We start from the raw sequence: 11,747 nt of genomic DNA, 5'->3' as shown, positions 1-11,747 counted from the left end.
CTGGCATGAATTTGTAGATCTTACAGAAAATGCCATGTTGTTTTTTTAGTTCTCACCAGTGTCACTTTGGGCTTGATTTTTTTAAATATTAGGGAAAGAATATTTTTAAAAATGCTGACTCTATTTATCGTTTCAGCATATCCTGCTGTCCAAAACGTGGTGTTAGTATCATCTCCCTTTGAAGCTCCTGTACAGACTCAGCAGGCTTTGGAACTTTCTGCACCTGCTGATCTGGATAAAACTACGACTGAACTGGCTGATTGGCTGGTGTTGATTGACCAGATGCTCAAGTCAAACATAGTCACTGTGGGAAATGCAGAAGAGATCAATCGGACAATTGCACGAATGAAAGTATGTCTCACTGGAGAAGCTAGTAATCTTGATGTGCCACAACAACTTTAATATTTTTTTTCCAAATTTCTTTATATTCTGTGAGGGAAGAAACAAAGAGAAAATCATTGTACCTTATTGCAGCTAGTACAGAATTATTTGAAAATGACTGTTTGAAAAATAAAAATCATAGTTCTAAAATTGTTCTTCTTCTTTCCCCTTTTAAGCCCTTGGTCCTACATCTCCAGGCCCATGCTGTTTTTACGCCTAGACGTTTTGATTTGGAGAAAAAGTGCTATATGTAGAGTGTATATGTGTAGGGGCATTACCAATATCCTTTGCTGGTATATGCCTTTTGTTGAAAGTCAGTACATCAGCTTTTGGTCAGTTTAGAAAAGCTATGCTTATTATCTATGCAATATAAGGGTATTTTAGACTGTATTATAATGCAAGTTAATTTATTTCCATTTAATTCTAAATTAGAAAAACGATTGTAAATGCTAATGTTAGACACTCACAAATGTTTGTTCCTGATCATAGACCATCTGAAGCTGAGCCAGGACTAGGCATAGATGTCTGTGAGTGTCTACATTAGCATTTACGATCATTTTACTTATGTTAATTGTAAATTCATCAATGCGAATTACAACATGACCAAAAACTGTAGTCTAGGCAAACCCTAAGCAACTCTTTGTATTGTGACTTCTAATGTCAGAATTTTTCGAAGAAGAGTTCAATGTATGGTAGCTTTAGAGAAGTTTTTTTTTTTTTTAACTTCATAGCATTCATTACATGTGGGTATAGTAATTAGTCAGCACTTTGCCAAAATCATGTGATACTCACATTTTTGGATACAAGACATTTTTGATTGCATCAAACAGGCTGATTTTCTTTTTCCCGTTTAATAATGATTACTGTTTAGTAATAACCTTGTTAGGTTTTATAGTGAGAAACTAATTTACAAAAGAGAAAAAAGAGGCAGCCAAAAATATTGTGCAGCACTTCCAATTAATGTGTAGTTCACATAGATTAATCTGCACTTCAGAATCTTCCATAATAGCCAATCAAAATAAAGTAGCTTTATGATACTGTGACACCGAAAGTATGTTATACTTGTAATATAGAGATGGTAACACCTGTCTACAAGCACAATCTGTCTTAGGTTCATAACTACACGTAGTCCAGAAAATGTTTTTATAATGTTAAAATTTGCATTTTCTAATTTTAAAAAAATCTAATATTGATTCTTACAGATAACAAAGGAGGATTTAGAACAGCGCCATCCTCAGCTGGATTCTGTTTTTACTTTGGCTCAAAATTTGAAAAATAAAACTTCCAGTTCAGATGTTAGGACAGTGATCACAGAAAAATGTAAGTTCTCCCTTTTTTTGCAAGCATAATCAGTTTTTCATTGTACTAAAATAAACTATTATTTTTCTTTCCTGGTAAACTATGAACATTTTCCCTAATTATAGCAGACTAGCTTGTACGCATCTAGGACTTAGCAGTCAAAACAGTCAAGTGACTTTCAGTTTCCCAGTGTTGTTTAAAAACACTCTTCACTAATTAAAATGTTGCTGCTTCTTCACTGTCCATTTCTTAAGTATGGGGGAAGGAGGGGCAATATCTTGGGTAGTACAGTACAGAGTAGCTCATGAAAGGCTTGAGAACTGCTTGCAAAATCCTTCCTGCTTATTCTGTTCATCATATTCAGTGGTATAAAAGAAATAACGTATTGTTTATTTCATTATGAACTGCTGTGTTCTCAACACTTTGTAATTGAGGGCAATAAAGACTTTGCTAGTGTTTGTCCCTGTTTGTTGGGTTTGGGGAATAGGAGGGAAAAAAGAAAAAGCCAAGATAATTGAGTTGTGTGTTGAAAGTGGAAAAAAACTTTGATAGAGATGAAGAGTGGAGGGTTAAATTGAGCATATAATGGGGGTGGGGGAAAAGGTTATTTCTTATCTGTAATAATAATACACCTTTACCCCGATATAACATGAATTTGGATATAACGCGGTAAAGCAGCACTCCGCAGCGGGGGTGTTTGTGTGCGCGCGCTCCGGTGGATCAAAGCAAGTTCGATATAACGCGGTTTCACCTATAACGCAATAAGATTTTTTGGCTCCCGAGGACAGCGTTATATCAGGGTAGAGATGTATGCCATAAAAACTTCAGAGATAGTGAGTTGGATTTTTAAAGCTATTTAGGCATTGCTGCACTCAGTGTTTTAATGCTTAACTGACAAAAGGGAGTTAGGCACTTAGTAACCTAAATCCCATTGGCAGTCCTTTTTGAAAATGAGATTTAGTTGTCTAAGTCAGTTAAGCATTGCACCGATAAGCGCCACAATGCCTAAATAATTTTAAAAATCTGAGTCCTGGTTTAAATGGACAGCCAATGTAGGTAGTTGTCTCAGGAGTTTTTTTTTCAACCAGCTTTGCAGAGGAGACCTGAATGCTCTGGAGAGTCTCCTCTTCAGGTCATTAGCCAGGGCAGAATGTTACACCATTTTCACTCCTGTTGTTTTCACTTTTGCCGTTTCAAGGAAATCACTGATTTTTCACCAGCAACTGCTGTTTGCTTTTGAACCTAACATTTATCCGATACAGTAACATTTTTCTGTTTTCTGTTAGGAGTGCTGGAGCTCTTTCTTCATAGCTCTAATTTAGCACTACTGAAGTCATGCCTGAAATCATCCTGAAACTACTCTCAGGTTGCAGTTGATGACTCTAGTATATTTTATATACCAATACAATAACTTTTCTGGTATAAGTCATTGTCAACATTCTTCAGTGAGAGAGTTGTGAAGCTGAGTGTAGCATTTCTTACTGGCGAAGGATGAGTAAAGAGGCCCTCATGCAGATAAGAGAACTCTTATGGCTTAGAATACTTTGAAATCATTTATAAGGGATTGGAATTCATATAAGTGCCATTAAATTAAATATGGCCCTTTTCTTTGCCTTTGTTCAGATGTGGAAAATAAAATGACTTGAGTACCCAAGTGTATTTGATACCCACTTATAACTGTTTAACAGCAAAATAAATACCCCTGGAGCTGATAAATATAAATTAGAATCAAGCATACTTAGTATTATTTATTATCTGTATTGAACACAGGCCATTTTCCACAGATCAGAACAAAGGTGATCGAGGTATTGTAAGGTAAATACAGTAAAGATTGTGAGTTTCTCAGATACTATGGTAGCTGGGGTCATGTAAGTACCTAAAATAGACAGATAGCATTAGAAATAGAAAGGAAATAAGTACACAAGATTTTTCTGTTTTAAAAAAACCCCCTGTCCTATGTACATGAGGCACTATTAGTATAAGTGAGAATCTTTTCTATAAAAGCCGTGCTCAGGATGTGCTCCGGAGTGTGATATATAATAGAACAATGTAATCCATACTATCCATAGGTGATGGAAGTAACAGTACGGAAGGAAAATGGCAAGGGACGTAATAGAATTACCATGTCATTTAGAATTCATGCTGATACTGTCAAACTTTAAGTAATCTGTTTGGTTGGCTTTGACAGTAGTTTTCTTATCCATGCACAGAATGTTTCTAAATCTGTCCATAGAAGCCCTAATCGATTTGAAAGAAATTTGATTTTTAAAATAATAATAAAATATGCCTCATGTAGATAAATAAGAGACCCATATCATACCATCAATATAGAAGTGAAACTCTCCATAGATTTCTTTGCAAAATTCTACTTAAAAATTCAGTGGAGCACTATGTTCCTGACTAAAGGCTTTATTTACATAACTTGTTGGTAATTATTACTTTGAGAGTTATTTGTGTGAGCAAGGTGGGCAGGATTTAAATCTGTTCAGGAGAGATGGGTCTCCTCATTGTTAAGGCTGCAACCAAGTTCTGTATGAACCTTATGATGAGCCACTTCTGTAACTTAGGCTGGTATAATTGGCTAGTGCTGAACATTGCCTAGCTTTATTCTAAATGGAAAGGAAAATATTTCTTCCAAGTATGATGAAAATTGGTCAAAATTCTAGAGTAATAGGACATTTTATAATTCCACAGTCGGAAAATCTGACATCTTAAGTTTCTTTGTTTACCTCTAGTTCTAGTAACAGAATGGTTTGTTACTACCACTTCTAACTTTCAACATAGCTAAGTCGTCTTGACACCTCTTGAACTGGTAATATTTGAAGGAAATACATTGTAATGAATGATTATTGTATATTATTGTAAAAGCTACTTAGGCCAGGTCTACACTAGAAACTGTTTTTGGTATAGTAATGTAGATTAGGGATGTGATTATTTTTCCTTTGGGGTGACATTTCTATACTGGAAAAAGCCCTAGTGTAGAGGCAGTTATACCAGCATAAAAATATGTTGACTGGTGTAGCTTATTGCAGTCAAGAGGCCAGTATAAGCTATACTGGCACAAGCACTTTTCTGCTGTTGTAAGCTGTGTCTTAGCTGGCTAACCCTCCTAGCGATCAGTGGCTATCCTGGCAAACCTTTTCTAGTGTAGATGTGGCCTTATACCCACACTTTATTATTTTGCGTATCGCTGTAATTGAACTGTGGTGGACTAACTATATACGCATTAATAAAAACAGTCTTCCTAACCCTATTCACTATTGTTTATCCATTGGCTAATCTGTATAACCACTTTCCCTTTTTTCTTGCCTCTGCGAGTATGAATACTGATATGCAGCAGAAATATTTTTATGGGTCTTGCAGCAGCTCTGTATACAGATGGGTTTGCTCTATTTCTGGTGGTCACAGGAAACAATAGATAATGAAGTCATGGCTAGTGGATGTGAACTTCAGGTTATAACTTCCTGCATTCTCCTCTGCAGTAGAGAAGGTCAAGAACCAGTGGGACAATACTCAGCATGGTGTGGAGGTACGGCAGCAGCAGCTAAAATACATGCTTTCTGACAGCATGCAGTGGGATCAGCAGAGGCAAGAAATGGAACAGCTCATAGGGCAGTATGATATCCGTCTGCACATGCTTCTGCAGGCTCCTAAAGAGACACTTATCAAACAGATTTCTGAAAACAAAGTAAGATTTGTTCGTGCTTTCTAATTCCTTCCTCCAGCTGTATGACTTCATTGGGTCAGCATAGGGTCTTCTCTGACTTAGAAGTGTATGATTCAGTATTGATAACATCCTTTGACAGGTTCTCTGTGCTTGTTTGAATATATACTCTTGTTTGTATGTAATTATATATTCTAAATAGCCACGTTTATTTTTGTTCAGAATTCCTGAGCCTCATGTTTGGTGAAAAATAGTGAGTTTATGGTGTGTACACGAGTGTCTGTATATGTTTATATAACCGATATATTTATATCACATTCACTTAATATCTCCATCAAATAAATTCCCTTACTTAAGCACAGGATTAATGCAATGTGCTGACGCAAGTCTATCATACAGTCACTGAACATAGTGCATGTTACTTCACAGCAACTTATTAGCCCTACTGGAGACAGTGGAAGTAATTATTAGAGATGGGCCAACTGATTCCAAAATTGACCTGAATTGTCACCCCAAATGCAGAGTGCAAGGCCCTTTAAGGATCTCTTATTATGAACCGCTTTGAATAAATGTATCCTCCATCCCTCATGAGGCTCCCAGCTTTTGATATTCCAATAAATCCATTGTAGTACATCAGTAAGTCCAACAGCAAGTACAACTGCAAGTCCAGGGCTGGCTGCTGCCTTCCTAGGACATGAGAGATTCTCAGAGATGGGCCATGCCTCTCTGATGCAAGGAAGGATAGAGTGGGCTAGGGGAGGAGTAGGACAAGGTGAACTAAAGCTACACAATGATTGAGTTTCCTCCTCACTTTTGAATGTGGATTGTTCTTGGGGGAGGGGGATGGAGGAGTGAAGGGATAGAGGCAGTATGTAATTTTAGAAAAAAGAATCTAAGGGGAGGGGATCAGGATAAGAGTTGCGTTGGAGAGGGTGAGGAAATGTGATGGTGAGAATTCATCAAAAGTTCCAAAAAGCATTCAAATATTCTTCCTCGAGGGCTGGTCCCTATATGTATTCCACATGTGGGTACTCATGCACGCCATGTGCCAGAGTCCAGAAATTCTTCAGAGCAGTGTCCGTTGACCTGTACATGTGCAATAGTGTTCCTCATGCTTCTGGCCGAGGGCGGTGCGGCTTGACATCTCTCCAGTTCCTTCTTACTGCTGCATGGCCTGAGTTGGGATTGTGTCCTCCTTCAGTGCATAATCTGTAAAGTAAGCTCGTAAATAGTTTGTATATATTTAGTTTTAATTAGAATAAATCTATAGTTAGTAAGCTTATAATTAGTATAGGATAAGTTCAACCCCTGCACTGTTTGGGGGACAATCCCTGAGTCCTGGGACTATGCCGTCAGTGACGAGCATCAACAGGGCCTGTACTGGTTGGGTGAAGCACATATAATGTATACGTGCAGTATCTGCCAATCCTTTCCACCCAGAACTAGGGAGGCACAAGAGCTCTGTCTGAGGAAGTTTTTGATGGAGGAGGCTATAACTTTAACCTGGGCCCTGGAGCCCCTGGTACATCAGCCTCAACTGACTAGCAGGGATCACCCTCTGTCCCCTCTCCCCACCCCTTCCCCCCCAGTCATGAGCCTCAGAGTAGAGCCTTTACTGCCAAAGACCTTAACTGTAGGACAGTCTTCCCAACCTCCCATTGCAAAAATATGGGAAAAGTCTAAGGGGAAGGAAGATTCCATTAGGATCCCTTCATGATATTTCCTCAAAATGTTCCACCAAGTGGGTGTGGTGTCCTACCCTCTGAAATGATCTGTGAGGGGTTCAGGGTTAGCTGTATCTCTGACACATCCCAGCCTCTCTGAGTGCATCCCCCCTCAGGTGTTAGGCCTCTTGCCTTCACCTGTCCTGGGATGGAATCCCATGCCTCTCTCACTCTTTAGACTGAATCAAGGGCTCAGCACCCTGGGTATCAACTGCAATTGCTCATCAGCCCATCTGGGTACAGCTACTTGCAAGCCTTCCCTTTGGGAGCTGTGACCCAGTAAGTGAATAGAGTGACACAAACCAGTCATTTCTAAACAAAGTATAGTTTAATCTCAACAGTAGGAACACAGCCTAACAAGAAAAGGGTTTTCAGTGCAATAAATCTGCTTCTGTCTTACCTAAAACTATCCCAGGTTCTCCTTCACTGGAGTCTGGAGGTTCAGTCTGTTTCCCTGCAGTCCATGCTCTCCCACCTGACATGCTGCCCCTCCCACCCACTTCTTCAGGGTCTCAGGTTTTTAACCACTTTCAGGTTCTTTCATTTTCCTACCTTGAGGCTTTTTGAGGTTACAGCTTGGGACCCTTCACCTGGTGGGACCAGCCAGACAGCTGAGCCCAGCCTAGTGAAGATAAACTTAATAGGAATTGACACCTGCTTTGTCCTTCTAAGCATCAGTAAATGGAGGGCTATCAGAAATGTACATCAGTTTTCGTGACTGTGTGCAATCTAACCCTTGCCTGAATTAACCCCTAGTAGTCAATAGCAAACAATACTATAGCAATCGAACAGCTGGACACAGAAGTTCGTAAAATATTACTGACCTCTTCTACATCTGTCACACAGCCAAATCTGGAGAGTCCATAGTGATCCAATGAAGATCCTGTGCTGCTTCACTGACTGTCCCTGGCAACAACCCTTAGCTTTCCCCTGGCCACAGTGCCCTGGGACCCCCTTTTAAAGCAATAGCTACAGGGCCAGAAGGTGTCCATCACCACTGACCATCAGCCTACCCACTTTCTGTATCCCGCCTGCCCAGTCAGTCATTGCTCTTCACCATAAAAAGGATCCCAACGTGGTGGCTAACTCTCATTTTGTATGTGAGGGCTGAGATCCTGACCTGACCTTCTCTAATTATAAGTTACTACTGTATAACTGGTTACTAAGCTGAACACAACACTGACCATGTAACACTCCCCCCCACCCCCCCGCGTTCTGGAAGCAAGCAGTTTTAAAGCTTTAAGAGGACATCTGCGTAGGCAGTGATCTAGTACCTTCAGTATTCCCCTTTAACTTTTGTTCTGCCACCTAAACCCACTCTCTGGATTAGAGTTAGTGCCCAACAGATACGCTAGAACAGTGGACCAGAGTTAAACCCTTCTGCAGTGGGAGTAAAATGGTTCACTATTTATTAGAGGGCATAATTTAAATGTTTATGTTAATAAATACTCCATGATGATGATGTATCATTATTGAACCATGCAAAATGAAGAGTTTAGACTAAATATGTTTAGATTATGGAAATATATTTAATTTATTTACTCATTATGGATAACCATGCATAACGTACTTGTCTCTCATATGCTCTGCAGTTTGAGCTTTGAGTCGTCTTTACGTTAAATTTTTTTTTATTTAATTGCCTCATGTTCTCTATGCTGTTAATATGTAATGTACAGCTGCATATTATTTGTTGGTTTGTAAACAGACATGCACTTCTGATCTTGGTTTACCAAGTATGGCATATTATTCCCTGTAAAGAGAGCAGGCCTACAGATCCTGAAGAAAAATTCCAACTCCTCCCATTTTTAATGGCATGAGGTTCATGTCTCATAATATTTTAGAGGTTTTACTTGGAACACTGTGCTAGCAAAATTGTATGAAACAGACTTTTTGAAAAATATTTCTATTTTGAAGTTCGCTTTTATTTTTACTCTGTATTTTGCTTACCATCTAGCAAGATGGGCAATGAAATGCAGAACAGAATTTGTGTAGTCCCTTTTTCTTTTGGGCAAGTTTTTTCTCTCTCATTTCTATTTGAATAGTTCATTAGCATCTATTGAAATTTATAGTGCCTTAATAATAGGGGATTTACATCAGACAAGAAAATATGCATATAAACATGTTTTATAGTCCATGTGCAATAATTTAACAAAATTCAAAATATGAGAAATCAGACTTTGATTTTAAGTTTGCGCTGATGCCTTGTTTATTTTTATTGACTTGACTTGTTCTGAAATTTCTCCTTAGCTGCTAATACAAGAACTGCTTAAAGGGGACATAACTGTGGCTGCATTCAATAACCTCTCTAATAAACTTCTTCTGGACTACAGTGATGATGACACAAGGAAGGTGAAAGAAATCACTGACCACTTAAACACATCTTGGATAAACCTGAATCAAAGGTAACTTCAAGGCTCTGTTGAGTGTAAATATTGTACATGGTAAATCTAATCTTGCTATTTTAAATAGTCAAAATATTGGTTATAAACTTGTGGAAATGAGAGGCCCTCAGAGGTCATTCATTTTCTGTAGCATGCAGGGTTATCACTGTTCAGTAGTCACATATATCAGAGTGAGTCTATTTTTGAGTATTTCTCATAATGGGAACTCCCATAACTAACCCTAGAAGACTTTTTCCATACATGTACTGATCATCTTGTTAAATAAATAAATAATTCTGATATTGAGTCACAATTTTTCCTTGGTTCAGTCTTATTTCTTTGCCCCTAGCCATTTCTCTCTGCAACATTTGGAACAATTCTTTCCCTTCTTTGAAATCAGCACCTTTGGATATTTGTAGATTGTTTCCGAGTTTCCTTTTTGTGAGTCTATACGTATTCAGTTCACTCTGCTGACATATGTTAATTCCTATGAGCCTCTTCGTATCTTGGCGATCCTTTTCCTGAAGTGCCTCCAGTTTGTCATTTTTTGTGGGTCCCATATGTGGTACCTTTTATTTTCAACCTGAGTATCTAACTTGAGGAGTTGTAAGAACAGTAAATTATTCTCTGCTAGAAATTTACTTATTTACACTAATTGAAAAAGATGTGGTTACGTGAGTGCTGAAAGTCTTTCAATAAAAATATGGTCCCACACATGTATATGTGCATAGTACTGTTGCCTGGAAGGTAATCAAATCTCCATTCAAATCCTGTTTTATATTTTTTTTTAGTAGCTGACAAACAAATGATACAAGAATAGTATATGACTGATATATTTTTTTGGATATCAAAAGCTTTAAAAGACAATAGTTGTCTTATCCAATAATTTAATGATGATTCAGAAGAGAGAAACATTATTATTAGGGGGAAAATTCAGTGTGTTTAAAAAGTCTTTTTAAATAACGACAACCAATGAAACTGCTTTTGTAGCTGAAAGTGAATGAGAAGAAAGAGATGGATAATGAAAGTTGTGTAAGTGGCATTATGTCCTGGGGAGGAGAGGAGGAGGTTACTGCAGTGGCATGCAGTAAGTGTCCGCGGTAATTAAGGAAGCCGTGTATAGAATCTTATTACTCTTCCTGGGAGGGAAAACTCTACCTTAGTAGTAGTTTTCACTTTTGATGTGGCAAGGAGTATATACAAATGCTTTCCTGGTTATTTCCAGAGATGACAACTGAAATGGCATAAAACTTTGTAGCTCATCCTATGTAATGCTTTGAGAGAGAGAGAGAGAACAAAAATATATCCCTCTTTAGATGTGTCTTGAGATATAGGCTGGGATTTTCAAAGGAGTTTGAAAACCTATTGAAGTTCACTGGGATTTGGGCACCTAACTCCCTGTGGCTCCGGGCACGCTGTGGGAAAAGGCTTTGGTTTATGATAGATTCCCAGTTTTTTCCATAGTGTGGGCCACTTCATAGTGTTGAGGACGTCTCATGGATCAGTTCCGTTCTTGATCATCCATTCTCGTTCAGATATGTGGTTTCGGGTCATCCCTATAACCATTACTGTAATTGCCTAAATGAAAAAAGAATGGAAGTAAAAATCTGAATTTGTGTATGTGATTGGCAACCTAGGCCATATATACCATACAATCTGAGACTTACTTCACATGGGGTAAGAGATTGTTTGGTGCACAAAGTTCAGTTCTATCGCTTATGCTTTAAAGATTTATGCTTATAATATCATTTTAGAAGTGCTACATCATCTGTTCTGGCAGTATCCATGCATGGAGAAACCAGGAAGACTCTCTTTAGTTACTTTAGCTGGAAGACTCACGGTTCTGAATAGCATCACAATATAGCTTTAAAACATAATTCCAGCAGAACTTTAAATTTTCAACAGCTCATTTTAAAGCCATTGACATTAAAGAGATTTAGCCCTCCAGTTTGATGTGGTGTAAATTGGATATGCTGTACAGTGACTAATAACATTTTTATACTCAAAGGCTAAAACTATGGTAATTCATCAATATCGTCACAGCCTCAATAATGGATTACATTTCATGTCTTCAGCATCCCAGTTGTTTCTTCCTGACACATTCTCCCCCCTGCTCTCGCATTTCTTCGTACTGCAGAGTATAGATTTTTAGTTTGAATATGAAAAACAAGTTGATGGAATTTAATGTTCAGACTGGGCTAGGAAGAGCCTAAAATTAAAAGGGGAATGATTTTCTTGTTCTTGATTGTGGCTTTACTAATAGAATTCACATATTTCTTTCCTATGCACTCCCTGAGT

The 11,747-nt window shown here is 38.2% G+C and overlaps 1 protein-coding gene across 1 annotated transcript in view; it reads left to right on the top strand.

The window, feature by feature from the left end:
• The window catches only part of UTRN (utrophin), a 513,556-nt gene that overhangs the window by 177,604 nt on the left and 324,205 nt on the right, over nucleotides 1–11,747 (top strand). Inside the window, exons 48-51 of the mRNA XM_026649537.2 lie at nucleotides 137–351; nucleotides 1,584–1,701; nucleotides 5,163–5,368; nucleotides 9,316–9,470. Of these exons, the coding sequence (XP_026505322.1) occupies nucleotides 137–351; nucleotides 1,584–1,701; nucleotides 5,163–5,368; nucleotides 9,316–9,470 (694 nt within the window). The remainder of the gene's footprint in view (nucleotides 1–136; nucleotides 352–1,583; nucleotides 1,702–5,162; nucleotides 5,369–9,315; nucleotides 9,471–11,747) is intronic.

The sequence above is a fragment of the Terrapene carolina genome, unplaced genomic scaffold (genome assembly GCF_002925995.2).
Source record: "Terrapene carolina triunguis isolate 2854851 unplaced genomic scaffold, T_m_triunguis-2.0 Scaffold85, whole genome shotgun sequence".
In the NCBI taxonomy this organism is placed as follows: Eukaryota; Metazoa; Chordata; order Testudines; family Emydidae; genus Terrapene; species Terrapene triunguis.
This window is presented reverse-complemented; position numbering and strand designations above follow the sequence as displayed.